This window comes from Salarias fasciatus, chromosome 11 (genome assembly GCF_902148845.1).
Source record: "Salarias fasciatus chromosome 11, fSalaFa1.1, whole genome shotgun sequence".
Classification (NCBI taxonomy): domain Eukaryota; kingdom Metazoa; phylum Chordata; class Actinopteri; order Blenniiformes; family Blenniidae; genus Salarias; species Salarias fasciatus.
Window position 1 is genome coordinate 20662179 of NC_043755.1, and position 12397 is coordinate 20674575.

Below are 12397 nucleotides of genomic sequence, written 5' to 3' on the forward strand. Positions count from 1 at the left end.
CTTTTCACTGTCAGAGGAGAGTGCTGAATAATGCAGCATGCTGCTATACAGCTATTCTGCCCCAGACAAAATATAAAACACAAAAATTAAAAAGAAAACATTACAGAACATAGATGAAGAAAAATAATTGAAAATGAATTTAGCTTTAAATAGAATATGTGCAGCGTACAATAAAATGTAGCGTTAAGCTTCAGGTACCTGGGTAAATTGGCATATAGCAACTTGAAGCTGTTTAATGTTGGCAAAGGAAAATCAAGAGAAGCAGCAAACATGATTTATTTGATTTATTTTCATACAAAGGTGTGGAAATAAATAATACCACCACCTTGGTGCCCCTCCGTGTCCTCTTCCACAGAACTCTCTGGATCCGCCTCTGTCACTCGACGCAATGACGCATTTCGGTCACGTGCTCACCTTGCCGTCCAATCAGGAAGCTCGGACGGCGGGACGCAGGAGATTCAAAGTTGGCAGGAACGGTAACGGTGTCAGCCTCGTCTGTTTATCTCTTTTAATCCGTTTTATTTACCTTTTCTGTTAAGTTATATCTCCTCATGTTTCCGTTGAAGTGAGGCGGGCTTCCTGTAGCAGAATGGAGGGTAAAGTTATCGGGCCTGGTCCGTACAGGGCCACGAAGCTGGTGAGTACAAACACGGAGGAAGTTATAGCGTCGGTATAATGTCTGCGAGGACCAGTCTACCATATTCTAGAATAGTTCATAGCATTATTTCCAGCTTTTCTTTTAATTTAGCTGTTTTGTATCCAGTTTACTGTGGAACTCGTATTCTGTACGATCTGCATGTACCGTGACTGCAGGCTGGGACTATTTCAAACCAGTTGCAGTCTGGAGACCACATTTTCAACATGGGTTGTGATTAATAGCGTTATGCGTTTAAAGCTTTGATCTTGGTCTTGGTTTTGATTCGGTCTCTGGTTAGGTGGTCTTGACTACAACACTTTAGCCGTCCACATTAAATATGGTAGTTTTACGGAGTCAAATGCTCTTTATTTTCAGTCCTTGCTGTGTTTTCCTAGAGGCCAGGCTGCACTCCGTTGAAGGTCTACGCACCTCAATTTTTAACAAACACGATTAAAGTGTTAGTAATTTCCTTAAAGACACATTTTATTCACAGTATATCCAACTATCTGGAAGGTAAAACATTTTACTAATCCGTTAGTAATATTATAGAATTAAAGCAACATCTAATCTCAAAGCAGTTTTGAAATGTGCAAAATGTAAGATCTGGAGGATCTTCTGCATCCTAATAGTGCAGTTAGGCCCGCTGTTACTCCTTGTAAAAAATGCTGAGGTAGATAGTTTATATTCACCAATTAATAAGCAGTTTGTCTGCTAATTGTGTTACAGTTTTGGAGATGTTCTTCACTGTAAAATTTCAAATACCTGAGAGGATCCTGTCACTGTATAACTGAGAACGCTAGAGGAACTGGTGAATGCCATGGTTCAGTGCATCAGTAATATAAATCTGCAGCGCAGAATGACAGCTTAGTTGTACTCATGCCTTCACCATTAAAAGAGTCTGTCAGTGCTTAAGTTTGATTCATGTGTCTATAAGTTACTCTGGTGTTGCAGAAGCTCCTCTTTTTGCAGCTTTTTATAACTTTATAGCACTAAGGAACAGTGAAGCAGTGTGGAGATCAGTTTCATGTTAAGCCCCACCTAAAAAATCTGGAGTTTCTGAAAAAGTTTTTAAGGGTCTTGCTTCCAAATACAGCAGCATGCCAGCACAACTCCTGAATCTCTTTCTTTCCTCAGGATATCACTGTTTCTCCCTTTTTGACAGTGCTTTTAATAAAATACTTTTATCCAATTAAATTTACACTGGCTTTACTTAACTGAAGTCTAAGTTCAGAACAGACAGAGCAAAGCGATGTTATTGCTGGCCTCATAAACATGAGCACTCTCTTGATGTACAGTAGTGTTGTATTGCTTCCATTTTATTTGTTGCTCTGCTTTTATTTGCTTTTCCTATTTGTCTTTGTCTCATTTGGACATTTGTAATAATCTATTACCGCTACAGCATCCTAAAACACTGAAATGCGGAGATATAAGATTTTTATGATGCATTTTGAATTGTACAAATCACCGTTCTGATCTCCAACTTGTTTTTCGTTGTCGTTCTTTTATTTAATATTGCGTTCATTGCCGCACCGGTGACCTTGCTACACGGATTGCATAATAAAGAAACACTTCTTCTCCTCAGGTTGTATCCAGACTGTAAGCACATAAAAGTACCCCGATGAATAAATTGGAATTAAATTATAAACTTTCCTTGGTTACCATTTTGAAATGGTGTTTTGTTGAACTGTAGCTCCTGTAAATGAAGGATAGTTCACACAGTTTGCACAGTCAAAGATTAATTTATTTAGACAATCGAAAATGTTACTGTGAAAGAAAAACATTTTTCAGTTCTGTCAGAGGTGAAAGACGTGTCTGGATGAGTAAAAGTGATGAGAGCGCTGTGTGAAATTAGATTAACCCAAACTACAACTAGACACGAACATGTGGCAGCAGGAGTGAATCAGCTGAATAAAGCATTAAGAGCAATCAGCAGAAGGTTTTGCCCAGTGCTCCTCCTCAAATCCTCCGGTCTCAGATCACAGCTGTGCTTGTACAAGACAAGAGACTTTATTGTGTCTTATCGTGATGTTTGTTTACTTTCCCTACAATTTAAAAGTAGCTTTTTGAAGCTCTGGCGACTTGAACCTCATACCAGTCATCGATCATGAACAAACATGGAGTTATTGTTAAAAATAAGCTCTCCAACAAGACTCACCTCTCATGAGTTCATTTCGGAAGCTTCCTTATCATTAGTATAAGAAACTGTAGCTAAAAATGTCTGATATAGCATTATAACTGTGGGAATAGGATCTTATTGAATGCTGTTATCAGAGATTTGTGATAGTAGTGGATGAAAAATGAGGATGTCTGACATGGAAATTATTGCCAAAATCTGCATTAAGCAGGGTTATTTTTAAAATAACCTCCCGGGACCCAGCCTGTTGACTTTTTTTTATCTGTAGTGAACACGTTGTCCAGGGTCGTCCTGAGAAAGGGGACTTCATTGGGTTTCCAGTGATATCTGTCCACTCAAATGTCCATTTACTGGTGTTGTCGATGTTTATGGCGTATTGTTCTCTGCCAGCATCGTTTTCAGTGTTCCTGTTTCGATGGACATCCTTTTCAAGATGAACATAAAACTTTTGTGTAACAAAAAAAAGCACTTCAGTGATGTGTGATCACGTTTTATCATCCTCTGTCTCTGATCCACTTTAGCAGAGCAGCAAAAAATAAAGCCGTCCAGTCGTAATGTGGCTGTTGTTCCTTCGTTTGCCTTGAATTTTAATGTCCGACCACTAATGATCACAGCACTTGGCACAGCGGTTAACTATTTTGAACTTTAGCTGTGTACTCTGGCTCTCTCCCACAATCTAAAACCATGTGATTGTAAGTAATATGCTTTGAGATATTTGTGTGTGATCAGGGCTGAGTAATAAAACAGAGTCGTGATCACAATCAGGTGGCGGAGCCCACAAATTACCATATTCCAGTTGTGGATTCAACCCCGAAAAACAGTTCAGAGGAGAGAACAGACATTAGTGGAAGTGGATTGGAGGTTAATGGAAATGATGAGTTTGCAGTAAATTGATGTTATCATCAGAAATTGAGGAGATTGCCGGTAAAAAAGGGTAATATTTGCTTAACTACATAGACCAGGACGGATTATTTGAATCTGGGAGAATGGTAGTAATGAGGCCGTGTTGTTGGCTGTAGCTCCTCTTTAGTCTAGCTTTTAGTTTTATAGTTTTACCATTTTTTATTTGGCTGTTTGGCTTTTTTTTTTTTTTTAATTCTCTGCTTTACAATCCACACCGTGTGCCTTCCTGTCTCGCAGTGGAATGAAACCATCAAGCTGTTCCGGGGGGGCATGCCGCTGCGGAGGCACTGGGCGCACTTCCGCTGCTACGACTGCAGCTTCACCGGCGCCGAGGCCGTGGATTACCTCCACGAGCTGCTCAGGCGCAACCACAACTTCGGGCCAGAGGTGACTCGCTACCAGACCCTGCAGCTGCTCAGGAAGTTCCTCAAGGCCCACGTCGTCGAGGACGTCAAGGGGCGCCACGGGACGGAGGACTTCGAGGACAGCGGCCATCTGTATCGGTAAAGCCTCGCCGTCCAGCATCACTCGTCAGAGCGTCTTTCGGTGCTGCTCAACCCGGCGCTGTTGATCCATCTCCAGGTTCCCCACGCTGTCGCCGCTCAAGTCCTTCCCGGCGAGGCCTCTGCTGAGAGACGGCGGCGATCTGCCCAGACTCATCCGCTGGGACGACTACGAGGAGCTGCCGCAGCAGGAGAACCTCGCGCCTCTGAAGTCGGCCGTCATGGTGAAAACTCTGCTCGCACTCCTGGCTCTTTTATTTTTCCCACTAATGAAATTTAATTTAAGAGGACAGAAATGGCGAGAAATAACCCAGAGCTGGTTGTTAATCTCAATTGCTGCCTAATGCTGTCATTTTCTAAATGCATCGTCTGAAAGCTTTACAGAATATACATACAACAGGGAAAAAATTATGTAATGCAGCATTTAACTCCTGCTTTTCTGACGGTAATGTTCACTTTTATGATGTGCTCCATAAACAAGAGTTTACCTTCATTGAAATGGGCTTTTTATGAGGTGCTGCAGGACGTTTTAAGGGTTTTCTTTCTCGTGTTGTAAGGTCACTCACTCCAAGTCTGAGAGGGAATCTAGAAACATTTCTGGTTTCCTTCTGTTCCTGCCTGACAGATATGTGAGCCACGAGTAAAAACCCGTGCAGCCATTCTGGAAATTAAAATAGCTCTCGGCTCATTCATAGAACAGATCTTTTGAGTCCAGGAGTGAACCTGAAAATAGAAGCACAGAAAACGTGTCTTTATTGAGCCGTTATTGAGAATGTCACAATATCTTCAGTGTGCATGTTTCCACAGAATTGGCCCCTAGTAGGAGTTCGTCGATTCGTTAGAACAAAGGTCGCCAGCTGTGAGAGCAGCGTCCCGCTGCGATCGGCTGCTCGGTTCATGCCGGAATAGAAACAGAACGGATGAGTCATCACAGACGAAAATGAGAAATTTTACCAAGAAATACTTTGAAAATCCAGAGATAAATGACACATCGACACGAGGTGAAAGTCTTTTCAACTTCTGCAGGTCTTTTAACAAGTCTTCTCTCTGTCAGTCTTCAGATCTGTGGAATAAAAGACACAGCGTCGCCATCGGAGATTTGCACGAATGCAAGCTGATCCGCAGGAAGGAGGTGACCTCCAAACAATTGGACCACATCTGGAAGTCCATGACGATCGCGCAGTGCGTCCAGACTTCCCCCGTTCCGTACCTCCATACGGCTTGTTTTATTAGACTGTCTGTCAGTTTTCTTGACGCTGGCGTTTCAGTTTACAGAGCGCGCTGGGCCTGCAGACGCTGGACGGAGTCTTGAACCCGGCGCACGTGAACGGGAAGCACATCGTTCACAACGTGTTCAGTGTGAACAAAACGGGCATCGTCGTTCTGGAGAACAAAGCCGGTGCGGCGCATCTCTGCGTATTTCTTCTTTGTTTTGTTATGAGAAAAAATGGGATGATTGAAATGTTTCCCTTTGAATTTCCAGAGGACATGCCGTACTGGGTGGTGTCGGCCATGAAGTGCCTGGCTAACTGTGAGTACGCATCTTTACTGGGGATTTAATCTGACATGAAGAACACCATCCGCTGTGGAACACTCTGCATATTGTAGCAGATGGATTGCAACTTCCTGGGACTTGGTAGTTTTTTAGTGCAGAGTCACCCATAACAGCAATCGTGTGTGAATGTGATTTCATTGCAACAACAGTCACTAGTGGCCCTACACGAAAATTATAAAGTTGTGAGTGTTTCTGCCATTTCTGAACTGTTCTGAAACAAAGATGCAAAGAGCAATCCGTTTTCACTTCGAACAGAGCCTCATAAAATCCAATTCAACGGGGCCTGACCAGTGGAAAAATACAACAATGACAACTAAAGACAGTTTCTCTTTAGTTTTTTCTACTTTTAATGCAAAGAGGGAAGAGTACATCATCAAAAAATGTACATTTACTTTACTGTATCTTAAAAAAGAAGGAGAATTCCTTGAAATTTTGCATGACAGTAAAATAAATTGCAAATTGAAGAAGGTTCTTTCAGGTGATCGAACATAAGTCGGTTAAAGCTGTAAGTCGCCCACGTGTATTTAAAAGCCAGTGTGTTTATGTTCGGCGCGAATGAGACGGCCTGTGATTTCCTCTCAGGGCCGAACGGGAACGACAGCAAGCAGCCCGTGTACCCGGGCTTCGAGAGGGACGTTCTGAAAACGGTGGCCGACTACTTCCAGAGACTCAAAGAGCCTCTGCTGACCTTCCATCTCTACGAAGTCTTTGTGAACATTCTCAGTGAGTGAATCCGCTGAGAGGAGAGAGAGGAAAATGAAAACAGGAAGGTCAGGTTGACCTTCAGGTGTTTGCTGCTGTGGCTGCAGGTCTGCTGCCGGAGCAGGACGCGGCCACGGAGGCCCTGCAGCTCAGCTGTCTGCTGCTGCCGCCGCCCAACCGCAGACGCCTGCAGCTCCTCCTGCGCCTCATGGCCCGCGTCTGCCACAACGTCCACCTCCCCCCGCTCAACGACGCCATCGCCACGCGCACCCTGGTACACACTCCCGCCGCATTGTTTACTACTGCTTTACGGCTCTGGCCTGCTTTTCACCGCTCCACAGATCGGTGGAGCAGATGGGAAAGCACAACAGTAAACACGTGACGTAGCGCTGCAGCGACGCCCGAGATTATGTTTGCATTTATGAACCTCATAACTGGAGACAATAAAAGAAAGATTTAGTGCGTGCTGCCATAAATCACCGGGCACCAAACAGTCTCCTGATGGCTTTACGCGATAGTGAACGTTCAGTCATCGTGACACCACAGTTCTTTATCCGAGGAGGACAGAAGCTTCACTTTTCACCAGGAGCATACACACACACTCTTGTCCTCGTCTCATTTCAGGGTTGATGGTGTGTGTTTTTAACCGTTTCCACTGGTTTGAGGCGGCTGAAGCACTAAAAAGTGAATTTTCCGGTGCAGCATTTGAACAGATGTTATAGAAATCTCCAGGGCCAGCTGTCTGTTAATGTTTAAACTTTAAAGCGTTCATGTCAAAAAGCATTGAGAGTTCCTGCGCTCAGACGTCGTAAACACTTGGGCCTCGTGATAATGTGATCAGAGAATGAAGGAAAATCAATGAAGGCTGTTGCACCTTGAAGGGAACCTCAACTCTCTGAGTGCTGCATAATTTATAACGTGATTTATTACAGCTCCAGAGCCGATCCCGCTGCTGACACACACACACACACACACACACACACACACACACACACACACACACACACACACACACACACACACACACACACACACGCACAGTCTTGTATTTCTATCCTTGTGGGGACCGTCCATTGACTCCCATTCATGTCTAGCCCCTAACCCTGACCCTTACCCTAACCCTAACCCACACCACAACAAAGCCTAACCCTAAAGAAATGTTTTTGCACTTTTACTTTTTTCAGTAACAACAACATGGTCAAGAAAACACTGTTTCTCCTACTTAGGACCGGAAAAAGGTCCCCACAAGGCACGTCGTTCCACGTTTTGCTATCCTTGTGGGGACATTTGGCCCCGACAAGGATAGAAATACGAGAACACACACACACACACACACACACACACACACACACACACACCCACACAAACAGCGATGCATGTTAATGCACTTGTACTGATCACTTGTACAGAGCTGTTTAACACATTTTATTTCAGGAGCCACAATCAGCTCAGCTTCATCCAGACCGGTAAAATAGCGCTTTAAATTTAAATGACCTTTAAATTCAAACTTTTCAGGTTTTAGATGGAGGTAGAAAGTATAGTGAATTCATTTCAGACACTCAAAACAAAGGCAGACTCCGAAACGCACACAAGACACATACCTACACCAGAGCGAATCATAAGAGACAGAAGCCAGCGTGAGTGTGTGTCGGTGCGTTGTCTCCTCCGTGTCCAGATGGTGCAGATGTTCTCGCCGTGCGTCCTGGGCTCGGCCGACGACATGGACCTGGACGAGCTGCTGGCCACCAAGCTGGTGACCTTCATGATGGAGCACCACGGCAGCATTTCCCAGGTTCCCGCCAAGCTGCGGCGCCAGGTGGAGGAGCACCTGTCCCACCTGAAGAGGGCGCAGGTCGGCACGCCGCCCGCACACCAATGCACGAATGACGCCTGACGAATGCTCCTGAATTTGCTGCCGTGTGAAAGACGTCTCTCTATGCATGGTTTCAATCGTTCCCACCTTCCTGCTTTCAGATCCCAGTGATCATTTACCCGTCGTACGCTTTTATCAAGCCCGTATATATTCGACACTTTCAATACGTTCTCCTCGGCTGCAGGTGGAGAGGAGCGGATTACGGTTGTCGATGTTGGTGGAAATCCTGCGGCTGCATTTGTGTTAGAGGAAGGAAAAAAGAAACACGGGATCCTGCTAATCTCTGCGCAGAGACTGAGAGGGGCTCTGTGGGAGCGCTTTCTTCAAGCTTTCTTCAGGCTTTTACTAGCTTTTTACTTCAGCGTCACGGAGCGACGGCTGCTTTCGAATCTCTCTCCCCTTGCGCACTCGCGTGCACGTGCTCGGTATTGCCCTACGCAGCAGAAAATGCAGAGCACAGATCGCATTAGTAGTCTTTGTCTGGACTGCAGATGAAGTTCTGATTGATTGGGTGAATAAAACTGCACAGAACGCGCTGGTTCTCTCGAATCAAACATAACTGTTCAGCTCTGTAGAATTACTCAGCTCTGCGGCCGCGACGCCTGCGCAGCAGATCGGAGCTGACGGAAAGATTTTCATCAAGGTGCTAAAAGCCCGACTCACAGCTAAATGACCTTTCTGACCTTCAGCAGGTCATCGGAGCCATTCTCACATGCTGGAATGAGTTTCAGCCACTCAACAATCTCACTTTATTCTCGATGAATGTTTGATTCACGCCTCTCCGTCTCTGGTCAGATCAAGTACGCGGGGACGGACTCGGACTTCAGCGCCTCTCCGGCCTTCTGTAAGCAGATCCGCAGGGTGGAGTGCGAGGAGCAGAAGGTGATCGGGACTCAGACGCCCCTGCAGCAGCTGCTGGAGGGGCTGATCGCCGACAAGGAGCTTCCTGCCAAGGACAAGAGGAAACGACTGAAGCAGGTGCCAAAGCATCATGGGAAATGATTAAATCTACGACATTAATATTACGTTGGGGTTATTTTGGGGTCAAAGTGGGCTAAAGATTGATTTCTCCTTTCAGTTCCAGAAGTCCTACCCAGACGTCTACCACAGCCGGTTCCCCACCGAGGACAGCCGAGCCGCTGCCATCCCCGAGAAAAGCTCTCGGCTCAAACCCCCCCTCATGTTCTTCAGCCTGAAGAAACAGTTCCAGCCTTTTCAGAGGAGCTGGAGCTTCAGGGCGTAACGTCCCGCCGCCGCCGCTGACACGGCGACCCTTCAGCCTGGAAACATTTCCAGTGCGTCTGCAACGTCGGTACTTATTAACCACTACAGTTTGCATTTTGATCGGACTTCGTAGCACTATTAACCTCAGGAGATTATGAAAAGGTCAAATTCGCTCAAATTTCAATGAAAGAGCTGACTTTGTGGAATTTTTCTCCTGTTTATCGTGTTGCTAGAAAACTTGAATCTCAAGAAATTATTCTTCCACTAACGTTAAAAAAAGCCACTGATATTTCTTTATATTTGGTACAGAATAATGTATTTGTTGTTTTGAAGGCTGTCAAAAGTAGCCTCGAGGAAATTTTAAAAGTATTAACGGGTAATTATTAACATTAGAGGAAGTTAAATGTTAATGATCAAAACGCTAAATGCTGATATATCAATTACTGTATTAGAAATGTTCCACTGTATCGCTTGTTGTTAATTGTCTTGATCAAAAGATGCATTTCATTTTATAAGGAATTAGTGAAAGGCAGCATTAATTCACTGTTGGATTCACCTGCAGTGAACATGTCAGAGATTTGTCTTAAAAGGGAAACACTTGCTGGATTTTGATTGTAAATGATGTATTGATAATTTGTCCTCATCTCAGTTTGGTTACTGACATTTCAGAGCCCAGGTCCTCAAACGACTCTCTTTCCTCTCGTGTTCCCACGAGGCCGAGGAGGTTAGCTGCTTTCCATCTACTGAAAACACACTGAATCTTTGGAAGTTCTGACATTTTCCTTCCAAAACTGGTCATGAAATGTGATCCAGTTTCACCATGAACCACCACTACGCTTCAAAAAGAAGAACTTCATTGATTTTCATATATAAAGCTTCAGTTCAGCTTGAACTGATGTGATGAAAGTGTTCACTCACTAGTCTTAACCAGCGAGAGAAAGTCTACCAGTATTTAACTGAAGCCTTTACTTGACAAGTTCTCACTGACCTGCACTCGATTCACACTCACTGCTTGTTTTTTAGTCTTAATCTGTATATATATGAGCTGTTTTTAGAACGGTAGACGTATCAACGTCTGGATTTTCTGTGTATTCTGTCTGTTTTCGCCTCATTATAAAACGCTCTGTTTTTAAGAGTGCTGCTGTTTTTTTTAAAGGAATTTCCATGAATGCTGTTTAAACAAATGCTGGAATGACTGTTACACTTGAATTGCTGCTCGATGCTGGAACAAAATAAAGCAACAGGATAAAAAGAGAGTTGATGAGGATGTTTTTAAAAAAAATAAATTTCTAATTCAAAGTTTTTTGCATGTTGGGGTTTTATTCAGTAATAAAGCACTGCAGGGCGGCTGCGCAGGTCTGCAGTTTTAAGCAGTTTATGAAGCCTGGATGCTGCAGCGGGAAGACATTTATCCAAGTTTAACATTTGACCGAGCCAGACGCCAGTCAGCAGGCGGCTTCCACGCCACGTCTGAGGCGGGCGCGTCCCTCACAGGAAAAAGCGAGTGGGAGGACAGAGAGCTTCACTTCCATTATCCTCCTCAGGCCTGATGTGATGATTTACCGCCTTTCTGCTGCGTCGTCATGTTTCTCTGTGGTTCTGCTGATACGAGGAGTTGTTCTCTTTGACGTAGTGAACATTTACAGGGTCACCAGGTTCACGGCAGCATCACCGAAGACGAACAAACAGCCGTGTCAAGTGAGAATGGGTTTACCAGCTCACCAATGAACAGAAGCATGAGACAGACAAAAAGCAACAACAGCACAGGGGAAACATTTTAATATTCAATATTCCATCTGAACGGATGAGGTGCATTTTGGTGCATTCTCACATTATTCAGTGGTAGCAAATAGAAGATTCCATGAAGTCCTTTGTCTGGTGTGTGTTTGGCCGGTCCCTGCAGCTCCTGCGTCCTTCATGTCATTTGTTCTCTGCAGATCTGCACTATGCCGCTTGTTTAATGGCTTTCTGTGTTTGAGTGGGTACAGTGCGGAGGAGCGGCGCTCTTCAGACCTGGGAGACGTGCCATTCCAACCAATCTCATTTCCACCTGATTACCAGCTCAAACCAGAGCCGGTGTTTCTGTTGCAGCCCCGGTGTGTCTGTGAAGAGACTCTGGGAAATAACTTCCTGTGAATCTTTAACACGACTGTCAGATCTGACCCGATGATCCGAATCCGCCCGATCCATCCGTTATTCACATTTCTGAGACAGAGGGAGGAAGAAGAAAGGTTTAAATACTTGAGTCTGATGGTGAATGAGAGATGGATCTATCGAGCGTGGATATTGCTCTTTTAAAGGGGGAATAAATCTAAAGGTATCTATTCTTTCAAAAGTGAAGTTGAACTTTTTTGGCATCTAAGCTCAGATTTATGATTTTACTCCCATAAATGTTGATTTTTTTTTTTTTTCCAACCAGCTCTCACAGCCTCTTTCATCGAATCACCTCAGTTCTGCGTGCCTTCCATCACACCCCTGGAGAAACATATAATTTCAGGTCTTGTGAGGTAAATCACCGATTTAAAAAGCTGTCAGGACATCAGCAGCAGCTTTTTTCCCCTCCATCTAGCCTGGATGGCCTGATTTGAGCGACGCCGTGCAGCAGATGTCCTCTTCCTCTCCGCTTGGTCAATCCGAGGCTGAAGCCTCGTCTCGGGACCGGGAAGAACTGTCTCCTTGTGGGGGATGTTTCAGCGCTTCATCCAAAGAGCCTGATGGACCAAATGGTGCCTGAAGGAGCCAGATTTCTAAATTTACATCTGTTATCTGCTGATGTGCCATATGTGTAGCGGTACTCTTCGCGCTCTGTTTGTTTTATCTTTAAATAGAGGGAGGCGACCTTTGTCCTCAGGACTGTCTGGACCTT

The 12397-nt window shown here is 44.6% G+C and overlaps 1 protein-coding gene across 1 annotated transcript; it reads left to right on the forward strand.

The window, feature by feature from the left end:
- Positions 1 to 452: 452 nt before the first annotated feature.
- On the forward strand, positions 453 to 10764 carry LOC115396851 (DEP domain-containing protein 1B-like). Its single transcript, XM_030102918.1, has 12 exons — positions 453 to 476; positions 567 to 637; positions 3912 to 4177; positions 4257 to 4401; positions 5232 to 5359; positions 5446 to 5576; positions 5661 to 5708; positions 6315 to 6455; positions 6542 to 6708; positions 8110 to 8286; positions 9103 to 9285; positions 9386 to 10764. The coding sequence occupies exons 2-12, from the start codon at positions 590 to 592 to the stop codon at positions 9548 to 9550; spliced, it is 1599 nt and encodes a 532-aa protein (XP_029958778.1). The 5' UTR covers positions 453 to 476; positions 567 to 589; the 3' UTR covers positions 9551 to 10764.
- The last annotated feature ends 1633 nt before the right edge of the window (positions 10765 to 12397 follow it).

Coding starts and splice junctions, on each gene's coding strand:
- LOC115396851 (XM_030102918.1), top strand. CDS start 590: ATGGAGGGTAAAGTTATCGGGCCTGGTCCGTACAGGGCCACGAAGCTG. Junction 8,287..9,102: donor CCCACCTGAAGAGGGCGCAG/GTCGGCACGCCG, acceptor GTCTCTGGTCAG/ATCAAGTACGCGGGGACGGA. Junction 9,286..9,385: donor AGAGGAAACGACTGAAGCAG/GTGCCAAAGCAT, acceptor TTCTCCTTTCAG/TTCCAGAAGTCCTACCCAGA.